The 25,782-nt window shown below is 49.6% G+C and overlaps 1 protein-coding gene across 2 annotated transcripts; it reads right to left on the bottom strand.

The window, feature by feature from the left end:
• Positions 1-11,636: 11,636 nt before the first annotated feature.
• Positions 11,637-22,279, bottom strand: Cldn14 (claudin 14). 2 transcript variants are annotated; one of them, XM_059277657.1, is made up of 2 exons: positions 22,002-22,279; positions 11,637-12,918 (listed from the first exon to the last, which is right to left on the bottom strand). In XM_059277657.1, the coding sequence occupies exon 2, from the start codon at positions 12,835-12,837 to the stop codon at positions 12,118-12,120; it is 720 nt and encodes a 239-aa protein (XP_059133640.1). In that variant the 5' UTR covers positions 12,838-12,918; positions 22,002-22,279; the 3' UTR covers positions 11,637-12,117. The 2 variants fall into 2 exon arrangements, 1 of the variants encoding a protein (XP_059133640.1); XR_009382386.1 differs by lacking the exon at positions 11,637-12,918 and adding an exon at positions 19,527-19,952.
• Between the last annotated feature and the right edge of the window lie 3,503 nt (positions 22,280-25,782).

The following is a 25,782-nucleotide window of genomic DNA, read 5'->3' as shown; positions in this document are numbered from 1 at the left end:
GCCTATCCACCCTAGAGTGGTGGACCATTGGGTCCCAGCCTGCTTTGCTCAGAAAGCAGGATAAAATCAACCCCCATGTGGGTTAGGTCGTTAGAGTCAGCCTCTGTGGGTGAGCCAGGCATAGTTAGTACTCACCCCAGAGGCTCCAGGGCAGCCAGCGTTGAAGGGTCCCCTCTGGGGAGCTGAGGGAGCTGGAGGACACTTCAGAAAGGCAGGTGGGACTTGACCTCAGGAAATCGGTAAGAGACGTGTAGATGTAGCTGCCCAAGACACTCCTGGTTCTCCAGAGAACAGAGCCAGTGGGAAGGGCGGCCGTGGACTAGGGAGGGTGGACGTGGACCAGGGAGGGTGGCAGGAAGCAGGTCTGCTGCAGGCTCCCCTCGTGCCTAGAGGGGCAGTTCAGCCTCAGGTGTTGGAGTGGTTCCACTGCACTGAAGACAGGCTGCTTACTCAGTGTCCGTGTTCTGTTTTGTGTGGGTCCGTGAAGGAATTAGGGTCACTCCAAGGTGAATTTTAGGTTTAGCCAAACAGCAGGGGAATCAGCCGGTGAACTGACAGTTACTTTGAAAAACTTTTTTTTGTTGTTACTATTTATACCTCTTAGCAAGTCAGTTTCCACAGATCAAAACCTCTTATCTGAAGCTGTTTGAAGGAGCCAGATGCCCTAACGATTCTCAGCAGTGAGACATCTTGGTTTTCCTCCCATAACTAAGTTTTGAAAAGGCTCTGAGTCCTTTAGGAAGAACTCAGATAAGAATCAAACACTTCAGAGTTGCACACCTTTAATCCCAGGACTCAAGAGCAAGAGGCAGGTGGATCTCTGTGAGTTCAAGGTCAGCCTGGTCTACAAAGCAAGATCCAAGTAACAGTCAGAAATGGTAGTTCAAAGCCCAGATGCAATGCTCTTCAGCACCTCTCGCTACGCTCAGACTTGAGAATTAAACTTTTTAAGAATATTTGATGTGTATGAGTGTTTTGCCTGAACTTATGTATGTGCACCACATGGGTACCTGGTGCCCAGGAAGGCCAGGAGAGGGCGTCTGATCCAGTGCAGTGATCAGCTGTCTTGTGGGGAACTGGGGACTGAACCCGGGTCCTGTGCACAAGCAGCGTGTGCCGTTGACCTCTGAACCATCCAGCCTCCAGGGATTTAACTTCTAATTGCATCTAAAAACTCTCGGAGTTGACTCACAAAATTAGCCACCAACTCGGGACAACAGGGGGAACTGAGATCAAACGCACGCACCTCAGTGAGTTGAACCTGCCTAGACCAGAGCAGTCTGCAGCCTGAGTCTGTGGCTGATTTACCTCCCAGATGCTGAGTAGAATCCCTCCATCCAGACGTCCTTCCTCACCTTCAGAACGAAAAGACACTGGACCAGTATGAGAGCGACTGAACATTGGAACGGCCTCAAAGATGGAGGCCGTTCCTTCCCAATGAGCAAACACACTTGATCAAAAGCCCTGGTGGGTTAATCTGTCCCTGCTGCTGATTCTTACCCAGCCTCAGCTTCCCTCTGGCGACAAGGAGCTCACCGCTGAGGGGCTGGGTGCTTCTCCATGGGGGCCCCTCGGGTGGCCTTACCCTCCGCTGAGTCGAACCCCGGTTCAGCTTGCATTTGCTGGGCCCCACACAGCAGCCCGCACTCTTCCCCGGTACTCAAGACAACTCCACTTCCCGTGGGCTTTCTCTTCCAGGCTAAGCACCCTTGGGGAGAGGGGGCCTTCAGACTTAGAAGCTGCCAACCCCTGCACTTCCCTGGGTGGAGGAAACCAGGAGGCAGAGCCATGGAGCCACCTGGCAGGAGGGACAAAACAGGGTCTGTGCTTTCGGCCCTAGCCCATGAAGCTACTTTTTCTTCTCAGGCAAGCGCTGTGGGTTTGTCCGGGGCTCCTGGTTCCTGGCGGCTGGACAAATGGAAGAAATGGTCTGGCTAGCCACAGACCCATGTAATCCTCAGGCCCTGCTGGGCAAGTGTCCCAGCCCCAACTGGAGGACCTGAACCTCCTCTACCCTCCTGAGTCCCAGGCTGCCAGATTTGTCTCCATCCTCCCTGTGGCTTGGCTTGCCTCTACTCAACCACTGGGGCCATGCAACTGTGACTTGAGTTCCCAGGACAACATTGCGGAGCTAAGACAAAGGGCGTGGATGAGCCGGTGGACCTGCCCAGCTTTGATTGCAGAGGCTGGTCCTCAGAGCAGCACTCCTCAGTCTGTTTATGGCCCAGCTCCACAGCCAAGGGTGAATTGAGGGGAGTCAGGACAGGAACTCAGGCAGGGCAGGAACCTGGAGGCAGGAGCGGATGCAGAGGCCATGGAGGGGTGCTGCTCACTGGCTTGCCCAGCCTGCTTTCTTATAGAACCCAGGACCGCCGCCTAGGGATGGCACCACCATGGGCTGGGTCCTCCTCCACCAATCACTAATTAAGAAAATGCCCTACAGACTTGTGTAAACCTGATCTCATGGAGGCATTTCCTTTTCTTTCTTTCTTTCTTTTTTTTTTAAGATTTATTTATTTATTATGTATACTATGTATACAGCATGTATGACTGCACACCAGAAGAGGGCACCAGATCTCATTACAGATGGCTGTGAGCCACCATGTGGTTGCTGGGAATTGAACTCAGGACCTCTGGAAGAGCAGCCAGTGCTCTTAACCTCTGAGCCATCTCTCCAGCCCCTGGAGGCATTTTCTTAATTGAGCTCCCTCCTCAGATGGCTAGCTTGTGTCGGGCTGACAGAGAACTGTCCAGCACAGTGAGGTGAGCTTCGGCCGCTGCACGCCACACACACCTCTCCGGGTGGTTCAAAGTCACAGCTGTGTGGGGGGCTTCCATGGCAGTCTGCCGGAGCACTTGCTCCTGGGGCCTTCGGTGTCTCCAGGCTCTTTTATTTCTCCAGCGCTGGCTGGGCCCTCTGGCCTGAAGTCATTAATCATAGTTTACTTTGATTTCTCCTCTGCATAACTCAGTGTATTAATCCCTTCTGGTCAGCATACTAAGCTAATTAAATCAAGCTCTGCTCCCTCTCTTCACACACACACACACACACACACACACACACACACACACACGCCCTTACAAATATAGTCCCCAAACAGGTCAATCTGTTACAAATGCTGATGTTAATTTTAATAAAATATTAGAACAAAGGTCACATATAAATATGCTCAATAAAAATGTTTACTTTTTAAATCACAGAGCTTTCAATGGGTGGGAGAAGAGTGGTACGGTATTACTAGAGCCCCTGACATTCTATGTACTTCCGCTAGCTCTCCTGTGCCTCCGAGTGCTGGGATTAAAGGCGTGTGCCACCACCGCTCAGCTCTTATGTGTGTATTTTTTTTTTAAGATTTATTTTTTATTTTTTTAATTTATTAAGTATACAGTGTTCTGTCTGCATGTATCCTTGCAGGCCAGAAGAGGGCACCAGATCTCACTACAAGTGGTTGTGAGCCACCATGTGGTTGCTGGGAATTGAACTCAGGACCTCTGGAAGAGTACTCTTAACCACTGAGCCATCTCTCCAGCCCCGTGTGTATTTTTTTTTAATTTAACGTTTTTTAGTTACATTTTTTTCTTTTTTTAATGTGCGTATGCATTTTGCACATGTGTGGGCAGGCACGTGCCACCGTGCATGTGTGGAGGTCAGGACAGCTTGTGGGAGTGGTTTTCTCCTTCCACCGTGTGGGCTGAACTGTTTTCACACTTGGCAGCAAGCTTCTTTCCCCTTGGGCCGCCTCGCTGGCCTTTACTGTTACTTGTGTGTTATTTACGCTCTCCTCACCACCTTCCCCCTAAACACACTGGTCTCTACTTTCTACTCTGCCCTTCAGAAGGTAATAAATCTTGGGTTCATCATCAGTCTTTCCTTCCTCTTCTTCATGGTTTTTTTTTTTTTTGTATGAACTTTTATGTCCCCCCCCCGCCCCCCAGTGTTTGTTTTCTATGAAGCGTTTACAGATATGATTACTAGTCTGCCTTCAGCGTTGCCCACCTGGTAGGGATTTGATACAGTAACTTTGCTATTGTGACTTCCTAGATAGGCTGTCACTGTGCTTTGAGCTCCTCTTTAAAATGAGAGCGAGAGCGAGAGAGAGAGAGAGAGAGAGAGAGAGAGAGAGAGAGAGAGAGAGACTTTTGTTTTTACATTTCCAATAGGTTGAGCATTAATTTCTTTTTTGCTTCAACATTATCAGTTTCAGTTTTATTTATTTCAGGTTCTGCCTGTAGTTTCTGTTTCACTTCTTGGAATCTGTGGGGATTTGGGGACTGGAGGGAGGGCTTAGCAGTTAAGAACGAACATTGCTCCTGCAGGGGACCTGGATTCAGTTCTTAGCACCCACGCCGAGCCGCTCTCAACCTCTTGTAACTCCAGCTCCAGGGCATCTGACGCCCTCTTATGGCTTCTGCATGCAACTGCACTTGTGCACATACATACACACACACACACACACACACACACACACACAACTAAAAATAAGATAAATCTTTAAAAATGCATTACTTGTATGCTTCCTCCCATCTCTGCTTCAGAGTTGACCTTACCTGATGGCCAGCTGTGGGGTAGCCTGTGGCAACAGAGGCCTCGTGTTCTACTTACTGTGGTCCTTTTTACCCATCCCAAAGCCGTGCTTTTAGCTACATTCAGCCACAGATGGCTTGTTGGTCAACTACAACGTACAAGGCCATGGGAATAAAAATGTAACCATGACAGCAGAGTTCACGAACTGATGGAGAAAATGGACCAGCACTGAGTGAGCTGTGAGCACAGAGCTCAACAAAACCCGTCCTGATTCTGAGTGTCCACCACAGAGGCCGCTGGGATGAATACACCCATATCACTCCCTCCAAGGTCCACAAGGGGAGTGTGGAGCGTGCAGAATCTCCTCTTCGGGGATGAAACAAGTCATCACCCTACTTCATCTCCACAACAACTGTGAACTGTGGCTGCTCCTCCTTGTCCACACTTGACATTGTCGTCTTTTACATTTTGTTCGCTGCTGTTTCATCCTGGTTTTAATCAGCTTTGGTTTTGTAAAAATAAAAGCATGTGAGATCATTGGGTGAGATGGTGGAGGCCTATTAATCCCAGCACTGGGAACACAGAGGCAGGAGGATTTAGTTTAAAGCTAGCCTGGACTACATAGCAAGACTTTGTCTCAAAAACAAAAACTAAAAAGAGACAGAAACCAAACGGGTGTGACTGTAAGTACCTTTCAGGAGGGAGGGGTCTGGGTGGAGGACTCCCAAGGACAGCCTTAGGCTTCCCATTCCCACTTCACTTCCCAGGGCCCCCTTGCTCATCCAGCTCATGATCGACAAGGTCATGGAACGCCCACCCAAGGCAAGCATCCACTTCCTCAGACACCTGTTGAAGCTACTGGACCAAAACCCTCCTGTTTTTCTCTCTAGTTATTAGGCCAGATGAGAAGTCTATGCAAATGCCTTATGTTGGAAAAATGCCTGAGATGACTAAAGAATTTCCAGACCCCCCCAAAGCTGGAGGCAGCTGATGCCCCGGGCAGGAGCTGGTAGGCTGCCCTGGCAGAGGGAGCGCTCCAGCCAGTTAATCATTTGCCAGGCTTGCCAGCCGCCGCCGGGAAAGGTGGTGAGCATTTCAGTAGAAAGGCCCTCAGGAGAGCGGAATTAAGGTAGACCTGTGCTGGGCTGCCTACCTGCCTGTGTGAGGCTGGCTGAGCAGGAGGAGACTTGAGGAAGAGGCAGGTGATTAGCCTGGGGGTGTGTGATTTATGGGGTGACCTCCATTGGCCCTTCTCCGGCAGGAAATGGGCGGTTTACTAATGCCTTCCCTTCCACGCACCTGCAAAGCCTGTTGGTAGTATTTTAAAATAATTTACTAGATGAAGTTCTATGTTTTCCTTTGGACAGCTGCCCAGTAATCGACTCTGTTGTTTTTTTTTTTTTTAAATTCAGATTACAATGTTTTCCTGTGTCATTCTCTGTCCCTCTCTCTCTTTTCCTTTCTCTTAAGGAGAGAAAGTCTGAGGACCTTTATTTGGGTATTTTCTGAGGCAGGGTCTCCGGTATCCCAAGCCTCACTCGGACTCGTTATAGCCAGAGGATGACTGAACTTCTGAACCTCGAACTCTTGACCCTCCTGCCTCCACCTCCCGAGTACTGGGTATGTACCACAATGCCCAGTATATGGGGTGCTGGGGATTGAACCTAGGACTTCATGTATGCTAGGCTAGCGCTGTACCAGCTGAGCCATGCCCTGAGCCCCCGTGGTACAGCTAGAAACAGACCTCAAGTCTCAGATAAACCTGCCCAGTTCAGCTGTCACACCATACTCATTTTCTCCTCTCTCCCATGGGCAATCCCACCTCTTCATGTGCGTGTGCGTGTGCATGCGTGTGCATGCGTGTGCATGTGTGTGTGTGTGTGTGTGTGTGTGTGTGTAAGGGCTTCAGGTAACACATGACCCCTGAAGCAGAGGACAACTTTCAGGAGTCCTCTCCTTCCACCATGTGGGTTTCTGGGGTTCAAACTCAGGCTGTGTTCTCTTTCCCGCCTCAGTCTGTGGAACATGCCAACCCCAGCCAGAGGAACCTGACCTGGAGCTGTGACCCAGGCACCCAGCTTGAAGGTCAAAAGCCTGATTCTGTCCCTGGTTTGTCACTAAGGTAAATGCCTGTTGTACAAATTCTGGACTGCTTTGGTTCCATAGTCTTTCCGCTGTGGTCACTGTAGCCAACGTGAAGTTAGGATGTTTCAGGGAGATGTCAGAGGTCTTAGATTTCAAAAGCCATGAGAGCATTATGAGGTCCAGGAGAGGGGAGGCAGATGCCGAGTACAGGAGGGCACAGACCCATGGCAGGATATGGCTTCCTCGAGATCCACTGAGAAAAAGGTATTTTCTCCAGGGATCCAGAGATGGAAGATTCCAGTGTCTCTCCTCAGCGTGGGTGGAGGAGACATCAGAGCCTGGTGGTCCGTGTATATATAGGCTGGTCTCTCGCTTCTCCTGAAACTAGGCTCTTCCTTGCCAGGGCCCCTAGGCAGCCTGAACTGAGGAGAGAGGACCCAGAAAGCAGGGCTGACTAGGACCTCTCAGGATCAGAGCCAAGTTCAGAGAGAACCAAATGTAGCGTTTCTCAGTCCACAGGGGCAGTGCTGTAATTCATACCACATTGTAACAATGGGTTCCTGGAACAGTCTGAGTCTGACTCACGTTTCCTTTTCATTCTGACACTTGAGGTCTTGTGTCGTGCCTCAAAGGAGTCAGTCTTGGTTAAGACCTAGTCCTGAAGGTTTGAGCAGGAGGTGGCATCTACCCATGGCGTGGCGTCTACTCCACGGTGATGGCCCTGATTGTAAGAGGCTTAGAAGGGCAGAGACACTTGTCCTGGGGGTGTATGAAAACGAGAAAGAGAAAGTGATGGGACGTACTGTTACCTGCAGGAGGAAACCCAGTCTTCCTCAGATCGACTCCCAGGTTTAGATGGCCAGGTGTAGGGCAGACCTACCATGTCACTTCCTGTTAGGTGTAGGGCAGACCTACCATGTCATTTCCTGTTAGGTGTAGGGCAGACCCACCATGTCATTTCCTGTTAGGTGTAGGGCAGACCTACCATGTCACTTCCTGTTAGGTTTAGGGCAGACCTACCATGTCATTTCCTGTTAGGTTTAGGGCAGACCCACCATGTCACTTCCTGTTAGGTTTAGGGCAGACCTATCATGTCACTTCCTGCTAGGTCTAGGGCAGACCTATCATGTCACTTTCTGTTTCTCCTGGGGATTCAGATGTGTGACTGATGTTACCTTTCATCTTATGTAGTCAGGAACCCCACCCCCATGATCTATGAATGGCAGTTCCGGGAAGCTCCACATATGGCCACAAACCACCTATGTGCTGGTCAGGATTCCCATGGTGATCAGACTGGAGGGGTCCTGTGCTGGCGCTAACCTACATCCCTGCCTCATCATCCAGATTCAAGTCCTGGTTCAAATCCACTTTCTAAGGTTCTTTTATTTTTAGACTTATTACTCTATGTGCGTGCATGTGTGTGTGTGTGTGTGTGTGTGTGTGTGTGTGTGTACACACACTTGCGTGCGCCCACTATACATGCAGGTTCCCAAGGAGGCCAGAAGAGGGCGCCTAAGCCCTGGAGCTGTGGTTACAGGTTGGTATGGACTGCCTGATGTGGGTGTTGGGGTCCAAACCTCTTTTGGAGCAGCAAGTGCTCTGATCTGCCGAGCCATCTCTCCAGCCCACCTTCTCCTGTCCTGAACATTTCTGGGTCAGGCAGTTTGCTTCAGGTCTGGTTTCCTGCCTGGGTGACTGAGTGACCCATTTGGATGAACTCTTAAGAAAGGGACTATGGCATGTTTTTCTTTACTAGAGTGCTTCTGGCTATATAGTAATCTAATAATCAACCAAGGAGTTTTTGTTTTATTTTCTTCTTTTGCATTTTTCAAAGAATTTTATTTATTTTTTATTGTTTGAGACTGAGGCTGGCCTTCAACTTGCTGTGTAGTCAAGGATAGTCTTTCTTTTTTCTTTTTAGATTTATCTGTTTTATGAGTGTTTTATCTGCACGTTTGTATGAGTGCCTGGTGTTCTCAGAGATCAGAGGAGGGTGTTGGATCTTCTAGAATGGAGTTACGGATGGTTGTGAGCCACGATGTGGGTGTCGGGAACAGAATCCAGGTCCTCTGTAAGAACAGCAAGTGCTCTGAACCACTGAGCTCCTCTCCAGAGTGATGTTAAATGCCTCGCTCTTCCTGCCTCCTCCCAAATTCTGGGATGACAGGTGTGTGTCAGCACACACAGTTTAAGCTCTGCTGGGGCTAGGACCAAGGGCCTCATGCATGCTGGGCAAGCATGTTACCAACTGAGCCACATCCTTAGCTACCAGGTGGTTGAGAATCAACCACCCAAGGTCATAGACAAACTCAGATCTCCCCAGCTCCCCTGTAGCTAGAGTTTTCCTGTTTCTGCCTGGCCCAGGGTCAGAACAAATCTCTCTCATCCGCCAGTCCCACAGCTACTCAGACCCAACCGAGTAAACACACAGAGACTCATACTACTTACAAACTGTATGGCTGTGGCAGGCTTCTTGCTATCTAGTTCTTTTATCTTAAATTAACCCATTTCTATTAATCTATAAGTTGCCACGTGGCTCGTGGCTTACCGGTACCTTACATCTCGCTTTTCATGGTGGCAGCTGGCAGCGTCTCTCTGCCTCAGCCTTCCACTTCCCAGAATTCTCCTCTCTGCTAGTCCCGCCTATACTTCCTGCCTGGCTACTGGCCAGTCAGTGTTTTATTTATCAATCAATCATCCACAGCACCCCCCTTTTCTTCTTCAGTAATTACATAGTTGTATACACAGCTCTTATTCCGTTGAGTTCCTCATTTTACAAGCTGCTGATTATGAGGGAAGGCCCATCCCTGGGGACCTTCAAGCCCACTCTTATCTGACTAGTTACCTCATGTTGCTAGGTGTGCTGGCTAGTTTTATGTCAACTTGACACAGGCTGGAGTCACTGGAAAGGAGGGAACCTCAATGGAGAAAATGCCTCCAAAAGATGTGGCTGTAAGGCATTTTTGTAATTAGTGATCGATAGGGGACAGCCCAGTCCATTGTGGGTGGTGCCATCCTAAGCTGGTGGTCCTGGGTTCTATAAGAAAGCAGGCATGTAAGCAGCGCCCCTCCATGGCCTCTGCATCAGCGCCTGTCTCCAGGTTCCTGCCCTGCTTGAGTTCCTGTTCTGGCTTCCTTCAGTGATGGATTACAATGTGGAAGTGTAAGCCCAATAAACCCTTTCCTCCCCAACTTGCTTTTGGTCATGATATTTTGTCACGGCCATAGAAACCCTGAGACACCAGGAGATCTCTGTGAGGCTCATGGACAGAGTTTGTAGGTCGGACTGGCTGCAGGAAACGAAGAGGTTCCTCAGCTCTGCCCACCCCTAGGAGCCTCTGCCTGCCTAGAAATAGCAGCTCATTTCTCCCCAACATTCGGGGACCTGAGGGTCTAGAGAGCCCTGCAACATCAGGACAAAGTTGACGCCAGTGTGATGGTTAACTTTGGTTGTCAACTTAACAGGCTCTAGAACAGTGATTCTCAACCTGCCAGTCACGACTCCTAGGGGGTCACGTAGCAGATATTTACATTACAATTCGTAACAGCAGCAAAATTAAAGTTATGAAGTAGGAATGAATAATGTTCTGGTTGGGAGTCAGCATGACATGAGGAACTGTATTAAAGGGTCGCAGCTTTAGGATGGTTGAGAACCAATCATCTAGGAGATTAACTACCTGGCATGTCTATGAGGAACTTTCAAGACTGGTTAACAGGGGAAGGAAAACTGCCTTAAATGTAGGCAGCACTATCCTGTGGGCTGGGGCACCGGACTGAGAGCAGGAAGAAAGCAAGCCGAGCACCAGGATTTCTCACCCACGGCTTCCTGACTGTGGGTTCCACGTAACCAGCTGCATCATGATCCCACTGCCGTGATGGACTGAACCCTTAGACTGTAGCCACAATGAACACATTCCCCTGAGTTTCATCTTAACAGGCAGTTTGTTTGTTTGTTTTTCATTTCTGAGACAGGGTCTCATGCAGCCCAGACTGGCCTTGAACAGGCTGTATAGTCAAGAACTTCTCATCTTTCCATCTCCACTTCTAATTTCTGGGACAGCCGGTGCACACCTCCACACACAGTTTTATGTGATGCTGGGGACCAAACCCAGGGCCTGGTGCATGCTAGGCAAACACTCTCCAGCGGAACCTCATCCCAGTCCCTGACAGGTATGTTTATTATTAGAAAAGTCGCTAGTCCAGGGGTAAGGAAGTTCCCTGAGGCCTGTCTAGGTCTAGGACTTGGGTAGTGAGCCCCTTTCACCTCCCTTTTGGATATTTGTTATCACCTTTGTGATCATGGGCCAGGGTCTCCCCAGGCAGAGCCACTGAGCTCTCCTGTTCCACTTCAGTTCTCTTGTGGATCTTTCCTCCACACTCAAAGCCTGGGACCGAGGCTGAGGCACAGCAAGGATGCGAGCCCAGAACCACCGTTAGGCTGCGGGAGGGAGGTTGGGGGAGACATTATTCAGCTCTCTGGTCATGTGATTGAAGCCAGAAAGGACAGACACTAGGATTCTCGAAGCTTTCAAGCCCCACCCAACTTTCTAGGAGTTTTTTTTTTCTAGTTGAAGGAGCCCTCTAGAACCTGTTGTCATGACAACTAGGACTGATCATCCCAGAAAAAAAGTCTAGCAAATTCAATTAAGTCCTGGGGGCCAAGCACTCCTGACTGAACATCTGGCCAACGCATAGTAAGTGGAGGCACCAGACACGCTTCCCTTTCAGCTCACTAAAGTGGGAACTGTTGGGCCAGCAAGATCACTCAGTGTGGAGAGATGTTTGGGCAGGCCCAGTGACCTGAGTTTGATCTCAAGTCCCACATGGTGGCAGAAACAGACTCTCTTTCTCTCTCTTCCTGTCTCTCTTCCTCTCTCTCTCTCTCTCTCTCTCTCTCTCTCTCTCTCTCTCTCTCACACACACACACACACACACACACACACACACACACACACCAATACATTATTTTAAAATGAGAATGCTTTGCAGGTAGACAGCAACCTCTTTACTTTTGCTCGAGGCTTCTGTGACTTCCTGGGGGTGGGGTGTGGGGTGGGGCACAGCAATCGGCTGTCTGTGATTTTCCCATCATGCACTAGTGGATGCTAGTGCTTCAGTGTCAGGCTCGGGGTCCTCATCCTGAGTGTGGCTGCACAACCAGGATACTCCAAATCCCTAGGGCTCAGATGAGATTTTCCATACCTGATGCAGGACCTACTGCTGTCCACCTCACAGACCCACCTCCAAGAGGCTTGTTCCTGGGCCGCAAACCAACCCCGTGGGCCCAGCTTCCAGGCCACTCTTTATTGAGCTCCTATTAGATCACTCACATAAATACATAGAATAAATACAAAAACAGCACTTCTAGAAGTCTTTGCTTTGAAGAGCACCCTTCCCATGTGTTCTGGGCTCACTTCCACACATGCACGTGGGTCTCTGAGTCCCCCCTGCATCCGTCAGCAGTCCCTCGGGGCCCAGCAGCCCTGGCAGAGGCCTGGGGAAGGAACTCACACGTAATCATTCAACCTGTACCCACTGTGCGAGGCTGAGGTCACCGAGGGGGCACGGTTGTCCTTGTAGGCTGCTGGTGGGCGGTAGGCAGGGGCAGTGGCCGTGGTGGTGGCCCCAGCCCTGGACTGGGCCTGGTAGGGCCGGTAGGGGGCCTCATCCTGGCAGGACAAGCAGAGTAGGGTGCCCCCGATGAGAGACAGGGAGGAGGAGATGAAGCCCAGGTACAGGGCCTGGCCGATCTCGAACTTCATGCCGCTGGGCAGCAGCGGGTTGTAGAAATTCTGCACCACATCGTTCGTGGTCCAGGACACGGCCACCATGCACAGCAGGCCGGCCAGCAGGAAGAGCGCACCCCCCAGCACCGCGAAGGTGGTCTTGGCGGGTGTGCCCTTGGCACAGCGAGTGCACTTCATGCCCACCACAGCACAGGCGGAGGCCATGCCCGACAGCAGGCAGGAGATGACCATGAGTGCCCGGGCTGCTTGTAGGTCCCGGGGCAGCGCCAGCAGCGAGCGGTAGATCTGGCACTGGTAGATGCCCGTGCTGTGCCACACGCACTCCATCCACAGCCCCTTCAGGTAGGACACGGCAGTCAGGATGTTGGTACCCACGTGGGCCGTCCTCCGCCAGTGTGGCAGGATAGTGGTGATGAGCGTTCCCACCATGCCCAGGAAGCTAAGCAGGAAGCCCAGGAGCTGGACGGCTGTGCTGGCCATGGCCAAGGGCCCCCGCTAGCCGCGCGGGGCAGCGCCCAGGTCCCCAGGGGTGGGTCTGGTCCTTAGGTGCCCGCAGGAGGCCTAATAAAGCCGAGGAGGAGAGGGAGGGCGAGAAAAGGGAACTGGGTTAAATATTATCTCGATGCACTTATTTCTGTCGCCCAAACACTGTTCCATAGGCAGTTGGTATGATAATTAACATATCCTAAAAATAAAATGGTTTGGGGGACTTCACAGGGTGGACAGACAGATCTGGAAGAGAGAGATGCAGGTCCCAGCAGCCTGTGCTTCCTGGAGACCCTCAGGGAATTGCACTTCAGAGGCCCCATTCTGAATGTCTCCTGGGAAGCTTCATGGGAAGCACGTGGAGGAAGTTCTGCCTTTTGTCTACCCTCCAGTTTTTCTGTTACACCTGGACCTTCCTTCTGTTTGGTCAATCATTAGAGATGACAAATGTTATCCACACAGCCTGGACTGACTGGCACATGTTAAGGTGTGACTGGGAGAACAGCCTTGGGTGGCTGTGTCTCTAAGGCGGTGACTTCCTCAGGCACCCCAGAGGCAGGCCAGAGGCTGCTTTGGAATTCAGAGCTGATGGGACATCAAGGTTGCTGACTGCTGCCCAGGGACAGGTTTCCCAGGTGGCCAGGAGCTTAGGTTCTGTAACAGGGTATAGCCCCCCCACCCCCCACCCCCCCACCCCCGCCCAGCTTAGGGCCCAGCTCTGCCTTGCTAACCACAGAGGCAGCCCAGGGTGGGGAATTCCCTCAAGCAGGAGTCAGGTCAGTCCTCAGTTGCTCCAGGTGGCCCTGGGTGGGACTACACTGGGCTCCCTGGCTGACCCCTGACCCTGAATTCTAGAGCCTGTTCAACCCTTCCTTGTGGAGTTACTCATTAAGGACCGTAAGGAAAGCTTGCCTGCCTGAGTCTACCGGCTTGGCGAGTGGACCAGTCTGGGGAGGTCTCAGTGTGTATTTATAAAAAGCAAAGAGGGCTAATTTTAGAAATCAGTAGGTTGCTATTTTTAATTTGAGGATTTTCTAATTTAAGACGTGTTAATGAGCCCCCCCACACACCTCCAGCTCCCCCCCCCACACCTCCAGCTCCCCCCCACACACACCTCCAGCTCCCCCCCACACACACCTCCAGCTCCCCCCCACACACACCTCCAGCTCCCCTCTCTCTCTCCCGTAGCAGCATTGGCTGCTGGCATCAAGCATTTCTTCCTGGCCTCAATCCTCACTTTAAGGCCGTTCGTTCTGTAGAGAACATATTAACTGAACGGCTCCTTGGAAGCCTCGTGACTCTCCTCCCAAGCTGCTGTTTGCATAGGAAGGCCCTGCTTCCTGCTGGAGCTGTGTGCACCCGGCAGCGGGGTGTGTGTGTGTGTGTGTGTGTGTGTGTGTGTGTGTGTGTGTGTGTACTGGCCCCCCCCCAGGGCTGACTTTGGAGTTCCCAATGGGCTACTGTTTTCCCCACAGGGATGTGTCTGCCTGTGCAAACATTTGCAAGAGAGATGCAGGTCCAAGACAAAGGTTCTGAAAGCCCCCGGTGGGCCAGGTGGGCAGCGCGGCATCTGACAAGGTGAAGCCATCAGGTCTTGTGTGTGTGTGTGTGTGTGTGTGTGTGTGTGTGTGTGTGTGTTTCAGGGGGCTTCCCTGCACCCTAAAGAGTCTTAGAGATGGTTGTTACAGCTCCACACTTTCTACAACTTTAAGTTTCCTGTCCGTCTTGCAGGCACTGATAGTTTAAACTGACAGGACTTTCTAGGCCGTTCACGAGGTCTGTGAGAATCACAGGCAGGTAATTACACAACCAGAACTAAATGACATGATAGTGCCTACTGTGCTCATTCAGGACACCAGTGGGAGATGTCTTCCCCCAAGTCACACAGAAATGACACGTTGTAGCTTAACCCATGTCTGTAAAGAAAATGCCTTTTCCAAACAAGAACGCTTGTGTTGGTTAGATGAAAACCAATTCGGGGTGCAGGACCTCAGAGGTCATTTCTACTTCGGTAAGTTGCAAGAGCCGCCAGATTCGGTGTAAAACACCGAAAGTCACCTGGATCCCAGGAACTCTAAGCGTTTCCCAGGAGGCATCATCCCACTACTCAAACTCTTTACAAATACAGATCAGGGCTGGCAACAGGCTCAGTGGGCAGAGGTGCTGTTGCCAAGCCTGAGGGACCCGAGTTTGGTCCCTGCGATCCAAACGGTGGAAGGGACTGAACCAACCCTTCAAGGTGTCCCCTGATCTCTGTCTGCACGTCCCCCCACATATGTGCACATATGTACATGCATAACATACTAAACGAATAATTTTAAGAATACAGATTGTCAATATTTTAAGATGAAATAACTGAGTTTCAGTAAAAAAAAAACAAAAAAAAAACAAAAAAAACCTGATTTTTTTTTTCTTTTTTCCCAGAGCTGAGGACCGAACCCAGGGCCTTGTGCTTGCTAGGCAAGCACTCTACCACTGAGCTAAATCTCCAGCCCCAAAAAACTGTTTTTATAGCTGTTCTTTTCCTAGTTGCATAGATATGCTAGGTTATTTTTCATTTTTCAAAAACCTGCCTTATAAGAGCAAAGCCCTCTTAAGCGCTGAGCCATCTCTCCAGGCCAAGATTAGTGTCTTTAGGAGAAGATAGAAGACACATGAAGACTAAGAGAAAACATGGTGCAAAGATTGATGCAGAGTTTGGAGTGATGCATCTAGAAGCCCAGAATGTTCCAGATCCAGCAGCCAGTGGAAGCTTGGACAGTCTTGGGACAGGCTGCCCCTCACAGCCCTCAGGAGGAGCACCCCTGAGGAGCCTAGGTCTATGGTGGTATTTTATTTGTACTGAATTGTGATTTTATTTGTATGTTAATAAATAAAGTTGCCCGGGGGTCAGAGCTATTAGAGCCATAGCAAAAGCTGGATCTTTGTGGTGTACACCTTTAATCCCAGCACTAGGTAGATTTCTGTGTGTTCAAGGATACAGCCAGCATTGGAGACACATGCCTTTAATCTCAATACCAACCATAGAAGACCTGGAGGGCTGTACAGACAGGCAGTGACAAGGCAGTCACGTGGTTGGGTTTACAACCAATAAGAAGGCAGAACAGAAAGTCTATATAAAGACAAACAGACAGGAAGTAGGTCTCTTTCGGAGAGGTCTCTTGGCTAAAGAGGCTAGCTGCAGCAGGTGGGTAAGGCTCTTAGCTCTGATCTCTTGGCTTTCTTCTTTGCATTGGTTCTGTGTTTCTTATTTAATAAGATGGTTGGATACATCTACATAGGTCCCAGACTTCTAGAATCAATTTCTGTTCGTTAAGTGTCCCCAGCTACTCTCCCTCCCTCCAGTTACTCCCCCTCCCCAGCTACTCCCCTTCCTCCAGCTAATCCTCCTCCCCAGCTACTCCCTCTTCTTCCAACTACTCCCCACTACCCCCAGTTACTCATCCTCCCTCCAGCTACTCCCCCCTCTCCCCAGCACTGTCTACTTAGCTCGGGAAGTTAGAGAAAAACACACCCAAGTCTGAATACAAGAGTGAGCCTCCTCCAGAGCAGAGTGCTGAAAAAATCTGGTGCCTTTGTGTTGGTCACTCCATTAAACAAACCAGCATCTACCTTCATGTCCCTAAATGTAGAAGACAGAAAAAGAGGAGGAAGATCTGGGAAATCTCCTGTAGATATGAAGTTCAAAGACAGGCTTTGTCTAAGTGGCCCACACAGGGTTCAAATGACTGGGCTTCTCCACATTAAATAATAATAATAATAATAATAATAATAATAATTTAACCTAGGAAGAGTTTGAGGCTAAGGTGTGTGTGTGTGTTCAGCTTGTTGCCTGCACCCAACCACTGTCTGTCTGTCTTTCTTAGGTTGGTTGTCTGCTTTTCTTTCTCCTTTCTTAAAAAAATTATTAATAATGTGTATGTATGTGTGCCTGCAGCGTGTGTGTGTGTGTGTGTGTGTGTGTGTGTGTGTGTGTGTGTGTTGCCCATGGAGGTCAGAGGGGGTCGGATCCCCTGGAACTGGAGTTACAATATGAGCCACCCAATATGGCTCCTGCAAGAACAGTAGATGCTCTCAACCAGGAAGCCATCTTTCCAGTCCCCCCACAAACCCCTGGACAGTGTCTGAATTACTGTCCGTTCTTAAATCAACATGTCTTGGTTTTATAGATCATAAAATCCCAAATTTGGGGTGTGGGCCAGGTGTGGATAAGATGACTCAGTGGTTGCCCAGGCTTTACCTTGGAAATGTAAAAGAGCTCAGTGGCGCCCCCTTCAGTTAGGACCTAGATCAAGACAGACATACAGCTGAGCCAGAGGGAGGGAGGGAGGGGGAAGAGAAAACCCCAAACCAAGCCCAGGGGTAAGACAGCACAGCTGGCCTGTGAGTTTTGTGAACCTCTGAAAGTTATCCATTTGAACATAGAACTGGGGACATACGAACGCAGTCACAAATGTGGTGCATATGAAAGTGTAAAGCAAAGATTTACCGATGCTAAATAAAATACTGTGGAAGCTGTTTCAGTCTCGTTCTCCGAGACTGCATGTTGAGCCCAGGTTAGGACTCCTCAGGTGAAAGTGCTCAGTGTCCCTGGTACCCGGACCTTGTGCTTCCACCGATGGTGGATTCTTAAGCATCTACAATGTGCATTTTGTTATTCTCATTGAAGGGTGGGAAAATTCAAGTTCAAAGTCATTAAGTGACTGGGCTGAGCAGGGAGACCAAAGAGGAGAAGACTGTGACACTTGGGTGAGAGACACTGGAAGAGCTGTGACCAGGTGGGTGAGGCTGGCAGGGTGAGAGACAGATGTTGAGACTGATGGCCTTGGGGAACCAGACAGTGGCTGGTGAAGACAGAGGGTGATGGGGCGATGAAGGATTGTGGCCGTGGTGTTAACTCTCTGGATGTCTAGATATCTGGGCCCAAGGTATCATTTGTGGCCTTGTTACAGTGTTTTGGGTAACGTTAACATTTAAAGCAATATGGAGTTCCTTCCTTCCTTCCTTCCTTCCTTCCTTCCTTCCTTCCTTCCTTCCTTCCCTCCTTCCTTCCTCCTCTCTCTCTCTCTCTCTCTCTCTCTCTCTCTCTCTCTCTCTCTGTCTCTTTTTGTGAGGGTCTCACATAGCTAAGGTTGGCCTCAAATTTACATGCAGCCAAGAATGAACTTGTGACACTCTTGACTCTCTACCCGATGCTCAGTGCTGGGATTTCAGACAGGCACAACCAGGCCTGGCTTACGGTGCAGTCGATGCTACTTCAATATGAGAACTTTGAATTTTCAGTTAACTAAATTAACTGATTGATTAATTTTGTGACAGTCTCTCATAGCCCAGGCTGGCCTTAAATTTGATTTGTAGCCAAAGATGTCCTTGAATCTCTGATCCTCCTGCCTCTACTTTCTGAGTTTGGGCATTACAGGTGTGTACCACCACACCCAGTTTGTGGAGTCCTGGGTTTCATGTGGGCCAGGCAGGCACTCTACAAACTGAGCTACATCCAGCCCTGTCTATACCTTTTACATGTTTAGAAGTTTAAAGTTAACTGAGTCACTGATGGGATTTCAGATTGTAGATTTTCCTGTAGAATTCAAGGACCCAGAGAGAAGGTAGCATGTGGCCTTTCTGGCTTGCCTTTCATGTGTACACGGTGATCAAGTTGTGCACTTTCTCTGAGGCATACTGGGTGCTAGATGTTACCTTTGCCCGCTTTCAAGCTGAACCCATTACAAATACAAACACAGATCTTTGTTCAGAAATTACTGGGAATTTCCAGATGTCGGTAGCATCCAGCAGTGCTCACAGCCGAGTGAGCATTTCACAGGGTGACTGGTTTCTTGGAGCAGCCACAGATCAGGCATGACAGATCGGGCATACAGCCCTGTCTGTGAGGATGACCCAAGAGCTGGGTGTTGGGGTTTTCCCCCTATTAAACAGTCGAGAACATCTGGTTGGGAGTTTGAAAGGAGTAGGGGACTCTCTCACAGTGTTCTGTGGTATAAAAAATATGGCTTCATGTGCTTATTTTTTTCTTAAGTGTAACCTGGAGACCTCCGTGAATATAGTCCAAGCTCCCTTATCCAGCTGTCCAGGAGAACACAGCACAGCCTTGGAGACAAGAGAGACCCGCCTCAACAGGGTGAAAGATGAGACTGACTCCTGAAGATTGTCCTCTGACCCCCCCACGCACGTCCTGCCTAAATAAATAAATATTTTTAAAAAGTGGAAAGCAGGAAATACTTGTCAGTAATTGTGATGGTTACCGTCATCCACTGGACAGCAGCGGAAGCTTTTGGGGACAACGCTATCGCTTGTCTCCGGTGCCCAGGAGCGGCCAGTGGACACAGACCTGGGGCTCCCCACCACAGTTTTCTTGTCTCTCTTGTCATACAGAAACTATGGGATCCCCATGGTGGCCCACCCACCGGGAGGGAAGCTGGAGCTTATAGTCACTCAAGGCAAGACGCAGGGGCCGCTGTCAGACTGCCTGTTCAGACTCCACCATCAAACGGCCGGGTGGAAGTCCCCCCCCCCCCAAAGCTCATGGTCTTGGCCAACAGTGTGGGGATTCGCTGCCTGAATAAGAAACACACACATCAGGCAGACGGAGGAATGCTTGGGTTAAAAGCTCCAAGAATCACTCCTGAGCTGGCAAGATCCACTGTCTGAATCTCAAGATGGCCTTGATACAAGTTTGACTTTGATATATTTCTGTACTACAGGAGGTCTTTTCTGATGCAGACAAGAAAACAATAAAAAAAAAAAACCCACCCACGAACATATCAAACTTCATCGATTTTTATCTACATGCACACACCCAAATCAGGGCTGGAGAGATAGTTTAGAGAAACGTCAGCTGTGTAAGTAGAGGACCAGAGTCCTGTGCTCGGAACCCACACAAAGTCTGGATTTGGAGCCCCGGATTTCCAATCCCAGTACTTTTATGACTAGATGGGAGGTGGAGGCAGGAGAAGCGCCCTGATCCAGCTGTCCATGAGTACACAGTGCCCCACAGTGTCGCATTGGAGACAAGAGAGACCCTGCCTCAGCAGGATGAAAGGTGAGAACTGACTCCCGAAAGTTGTCCTGTGACCTCCACATGCACGACCTGCCTGAATAAATAAATATTAAAAAAAAAAATTGACATCAGGAAATACTTGTTAGTAATCGGGATGGTTGCTGTTGTCCAATCGACAGCACCAGAGCCAACATTAGAAACAAAACTGCATGTCTCTGCAAGGGAGTTTCTCGATTTAGGTTAGTTGGGGGAGGAAGATTCATAGTGAACTTTGGGAGCACTGTTCCAGGGGCTGGGAGCACTGTTCCAGGGGCTGGGAGCACTGACTGAATGCGAAAGGGATGTGGGAGCAGCACTCATCTCTGCCTCATGTCCCTGTGGCGATGGCTTTTCTGCCTCGAACAGTAAACCCCTCTCTGCCATGAGCTGCTTTTGTTACAGCAAGGAGAAGTCACTAGATTGGTAATGTTTTCATGGCTCCCAAAGATAAATTTGCTTTTCTTCACCTGTGTAGTTTTGTCCACAGATGCCTCATGAGGCATTGATCTCACTGCACAGATAAGTACGTAAAATACAGGAAGCGTCCAAGATTGGTGGATCACAGGGATCCAGATAAGGGCGGAGGCCAGCACTGCCTCCCAGCCTGAGTCGTTGGAGGCAAACTGCTCAGCCTGACTCATCACCACCCACCTCGAGGCAGAGGCTTCCTAAGCTTTGGAGAAGATGCCGAGATAATACAGTGAAAACCTGAATGTCCAGTTTGGGCCACCAGCAAACGCAAGGAGCATGAGGTTGAGGTTCGATCATTGTGAAGGATAAGGGGCCAGCCAAAGAAAGGCACAAGTAAGCGTTGAGCCCACAGGCAGCCTCAGACCCAGATGGGGACCTCAGGTCTACCACTGGGGGTGATGCTCTAGTTTACCAACTTCAAATCTAAACCTAGTACCTAAAGGATTTAAACCTTCAAAAACGTCAAGTTCCCCACGGGAATTAAAAGCCAGAGCCCCAAATATCTCCAGTTTGGAGACCCTCTCAGTATGCTAATCCTGCTTCCTTTTCTACCTTGTCCAGAGTCCTGTCACCTGCCTTGGGAAGACAGCTGCTGAGGATGTGGGGCTCAAGGGAGTGGAGGATTTTATATAAAATACCACGGCATCTCTCCACTTTATGCCATTTTTAAAAATCCTTCTTAAGAGATTGCCCAAAAGCCTGGAGAGATGGCTCAGTAGCGTGTTTGCTGTTCAAGCTTGAGGACCTGAGTCTGATGCCCGGAACTCACATTAAAAGAGCCAGGCACGGAGTCCAGAGCTCAAAGACCCAGCATTGCAGAGATGGTGGGTCCCTGGGGCTCTCTAGTCAGTGAGCTTAGACTAATTGGTGAGCTCCAGGTTAATGAGAGACCCTGTCTCAAACAATAAGGTGGACAGTATTCCTGGCCTCCCCATGCATGTGCACACATGCACACTCAAACACACACACACATCCTCACAGTCACACGCAGAGATGATAGGTGATAAATAGATAGATGATAGATAGATAGATAGATAGATAGATAGATAGATAGATAGATAGATAGATAGACAGATAGAGGAACCGAACTAACTCATTTCTCCTTCTCCCAAGTGTATGTGTGCGTGCTTGGGGGTCAGGGAGAGGTTTCCGTGAGGAGGAGGAGGAGGAGGAGGAGGAGGAGGAGGAGGAGGAGGAAGAGGAGGAGGAGGAGGATGCTCTGAACAGAGCTGGCTCTCTCCACAGGGAGCCAGAGCAGGAGGAGAAAACAGTCATGATAAAGCTCCCAAGCTGACACAAGGTCCTAAACATCCCACGGATTCAGTCCTTGCTCCCAAACTGAGGTCCGGCAAGTGAAGAGAGAGCTTTGTCCAGATACTGTGGAACCAGATTCCTGCCCTTCCTGGGTCCTCGGCAGCATGGCTGCCCTCAATCCCAATGTCTTATGGTCCCCCCCCCCCCCCCCCCCGAGACACTCAGGCCCAAGGACCACAATGACTCTTTCACCTGGGGAACACTCCCTTTCGCCAGGCCGCTGACCTGCCTTCCAACTCATCCACTCACATACCCCAGGGCAGGGGCCCAGCTTTTGAGAGAAATGACCGCCAATCCCCCGTCACTCTGACTCACTCACAGAAGACCTGGAGTCCCATCCACCTCGCTGCTCTGGAACGCAGCTGGCTCGGACGAGGTAGTGACAGGGACACCGCAGGGACACAGCAGGTCTTCCAGCTTCGCCTCACTCACCAACCTGAAGCTTCGAGGCCAGGGCGTTTGAGAGACAGTTGTCTGGTCAATTACGGTCTCTGAGTACAGCCTGCGTGGGCACACACGCCCTTTGGTTAACATTAACTATCCAGTGCGCCCTACCAGGTGGCCTTGCTGAGGCAGGCATTCCAGACCAACCGGAAATGTCATATCTGCATTTGGAACAAGAACACCCTAGACATCTACACATGGCGGACTAATGGGTCTCTGTGGCCGGCAGATGAAGCGTCCCCCCTCCACTGCTCCGTCACCCTTTTCCGACCTCCCTGCTCTGGCTTTATTTGTCGGCTTCTCTAAAAGTCACCGGACTCCTGTCAATGAGTAAAAAGGTCTCCTGCACACCAACTGTGCCCACAGTGGCACATCCTCTGAACCGTCCACCTGGCAGTTGTCCCTACACGGCTTTGGACTTTTTTTTTTTTTTTTCCTATTGAGCAATTTGGTTTCCCAATACTGAAAAGGGCCAGTGAATTCTGAGGAAGGAGCAACTTCCTTTTCTGCTTGTTTTTAGCATAGTGGCTGATTCAGGTGATGTCTGTAGGTAGGAAACGGTAATGAGTAGGTAGGTCAGTGGGCCATCGTGCTGAATGAGGGGCAATACAATGGGAGTTGAAGGTAAGAGCTGAAGGGAGAAGACAGCCTTCTCGGGAGGTGGGAAATGTTGGCCTTGAGACCTCCAAGGTGGTGCAGAGACCTGGCCTGGCTAGGAATGACTCCAGGCCCTTCAGGAGTCCAGGGTGTGATTCTGAGAGGCCACGGTGTGCTGAGAACCACTGAGTTTCTGGTTGATTCCATTAGCTTCTCTACGGTAAGGAATCTAAGCGTTCAGGAACCTCTCCCGGCACTCATCAGTCGTTGGTAGAGGGGATGCTGTGAAAAATCTCTGCTGGGCAGATGGCCCTGGGCATGGCTCAGCCTGGTCCCTTCGTCCCTAGCAACAATGGTGTAGACAGGAAGGGAGCACCTGCGGGTGGAAGCGTGAGCTTCCACAACTTAGTGTCTGTTCCATCTTTAAAAGTTTTGTGCTTTATTTTATTTTTTATTTGTGTGTGTGTGTGTCTTTGTGCATGTGTGTCTGTATTTGTGTCTGTGTATGTGCATGTATGTCTGTGTTTGTGTGTGTCTCTGCGTGTGTGTGTCTCTCTCTGTATGTGTATCTGTGTGTGTGTGTGTCTGTCTGTCTGTGTGTGTGTGTGTCTGTCTGTCTATGTGTATGTGTGTACGTGTGGATATTAGAGGCTGACATCCAGTGTCTCTCTGCCTTATGTTTTGAGACAGGGTCTCTCACTATACGTGGTAGAACTTGATGACTGGCTAGACTGGGTGGCCAGGGAGCCCCTGGGATCTCACTGTTTCTGCCTCCCCAGCCCTGAGGTTCTGGGTTTTCCACTGTGTCCAGCTCTTTGTGGAGGCCCTGGGGATGCAAACTCAGGTCTGTGCTTGGGTCACAGACTTCATTGAGTCTTCTGCCCAGGTCTGACAGTTTCTGACCCGACTGCACCCTCCATCTCATGAAAGACTTCCCATGAGCTGAGACGGAGTCATGGAAGGAATGAGCCTCCCTGGAGGTAGGACAGGCCGGGGCATTTGAAGATCACTGGTGTCTGCTGGGGTTTCAGCATGGACAGTAAGATGCAAATGTTCTGAAGGGACTTTTTTTTCCTGAGTTGGGGGGGGGGCGGGTCACTGTGTAGCCAAGGTTAGCCTCAAACTGAATTCTCCTCCTTCAGCCTTCTGAATGCTGATTAGAGGGAACTCGGGGCTTCACGTGAGCCAGACAAGCACTCCACTGCCTACATTCCATCCCCGGCACTTTAAATATCGTGTTGATTTCTCAGCACTCATTGCACATTCTTAGGAAGTCCTGAGTAGAGAGAAAATAAAAGTAGCAAATAATTTACTTTGTTTTTAATAAGATCTTACTTTATATTTAAATTGTGTGTGTGTGTGTGAGTGTGTGTGTGTGTGTGTGTGTGTGTGTGTGTAAACACGAGTGTGGGTATCTTTGAAGGCCAGAACAGGGTGGTGAGTCTTTGGCACTGAAGTAAGAGAAAGTTGTGAGCTACCTGACCTGGATACCGGGAACTGAACTCTGGTCCTCTGCCAGGGCGGCACATGTTTTAACCACTGAGCCAATTCTCCAGCTCTCAGATAACAACATGTGATGGAAAAACATGTTAGGTCTGGCGGAGAGGTACCAGTGAAGGAATCTCACGGGGACTGAAAACGGCCCAGGAAGTCTGGAAAGACGGCTCAGTGGTTAGGAGCACTTGCTGCTCTTACGGAGGACCTGAGTTTAGACCCCAGCACCTAAGTTGAGTGGCTTCAGGGGGTCTGACACCCTCTTCTTGCCTCCACACTCATGCACACATACACACACTCAGACACACACTACTACACATCAAAATAAACTAAAAATATAATAATAATAATAATAATAATAATAATTTGGCTCTGGAGCTGTAAGATTCTAACTCCCTCAGTCATGAACTTCTGACTAGTTACTCAGCCTCACAGAACCTTTGACCCAGGTGTGGCTCTTCTTTATTCCGGGATCCTCAACTCACAGAATCATCTAAGAGCATAGTTCTGCCACTAAATGTACAAGGTCACTCACATTGGGCACTGAGGATAGATATGTCAACTTCTATCTCCAAAATGTTTTTGTGACTTCCAACAAACATTTGGAGTCATTAAGCAACTCCCCTCCCCCTGTTTCCGTGTCTAGTGGCCAATCATCCCACTGTCTCTACAAACTTCACTGTTCTAAACATCCCGTGTGGTGGAGACAGACAGTATTCATAGTTTTGTGACTAGCTTATTTCACTCAGAAGTCAAGTGTTGACAAGACGATCTTCCCGGACTGCTAACTGTCCCTGGGCAGCTGCTGGGTGTGCCTGTGACCCCTGCTCAGAGTAGGCAGGGTGAGTGACCACGCACCCGATGCTCACTCAGGCTGGAATCACTAACAAAGGATGGATGGAAACCAACCCACACCTTTATGTGTAGACAGACTCCCGTGATGCTCCAGTGACTTTGCCTTTAAGCCTAAGAATGGTGGCAATCTTGTCTATCCAGAGACTCGAACCAGGCCATAATGCTGAGACCTTCCATAATTTAGTACCAAACAATAACAGTTGTTTCAAAAGAAAGTCAAGACTTATAAGGGTTTGACAAAATGTCCACACACCATAGCATTGTTTACCTTACTCACTGCTTAATATAATAGTCCTGAAAATATCATTAAAATAAAGGGGTTTTTGTTTCGTTTTGTTTTTACATGGTGCTGTGGATGGAACTCGGGGCTTCATGCATGACAGACACGAATTACAGGCAGTTGTGAGCCTTAGATGTCCTCCACTGTCTCTGTGGCAACCCTATGGCTATCAGATAAACCTTCAAACTGCATCCTTAGCAGACGAGTAGCTTCCTCCAACCTAGGCTAAGACTGTCACCAGCTAACATCTGAGACCAATAACAGACTTCACAGTGTAGTAACCCCAGCTGTGCACCAGCCAGTTTAATGATAAACACCTCGACTTATCTTTGTTATGAAACTAATGAAATTCGAAATAGCTCCTTCTATGGTGGAACATGTCTTTTTACTCAGTTTTTTTTCAAAACATAGTTTCTCTGTGTAGCTCTGG

Source organism: Peromyscus eremicus, chromosome 12, assembly GCF_949786415.1.
Source record: "Peromyscus eremicus chromosome 12, PerEre_H2_v1, whole genome shotgun sequence".
In the NCBI taxonomy this organism is placed as follows: Eukaryota; Metazoa; Chordata; class Mammalia; order Rodentia; family Cricetidae; genus Peromyscus; species Peromyscus eremicus.
The sequence above is the reverse complement of the archived record's forward strand: the minus strand, read 5'-3'. Positions and strand labels throughout refer to the sequence as shown.

Bases quoted from the DNA above. Each gene is read 5' to 3' on its own strand.
- Cldn14 (XM_059277657.1), bottom strand. From the start codon at position 12,837: ATGGCCAGCACAGCCGTCCAGCTCCTGGGCTTCCTGCTTAGCTTCCTG.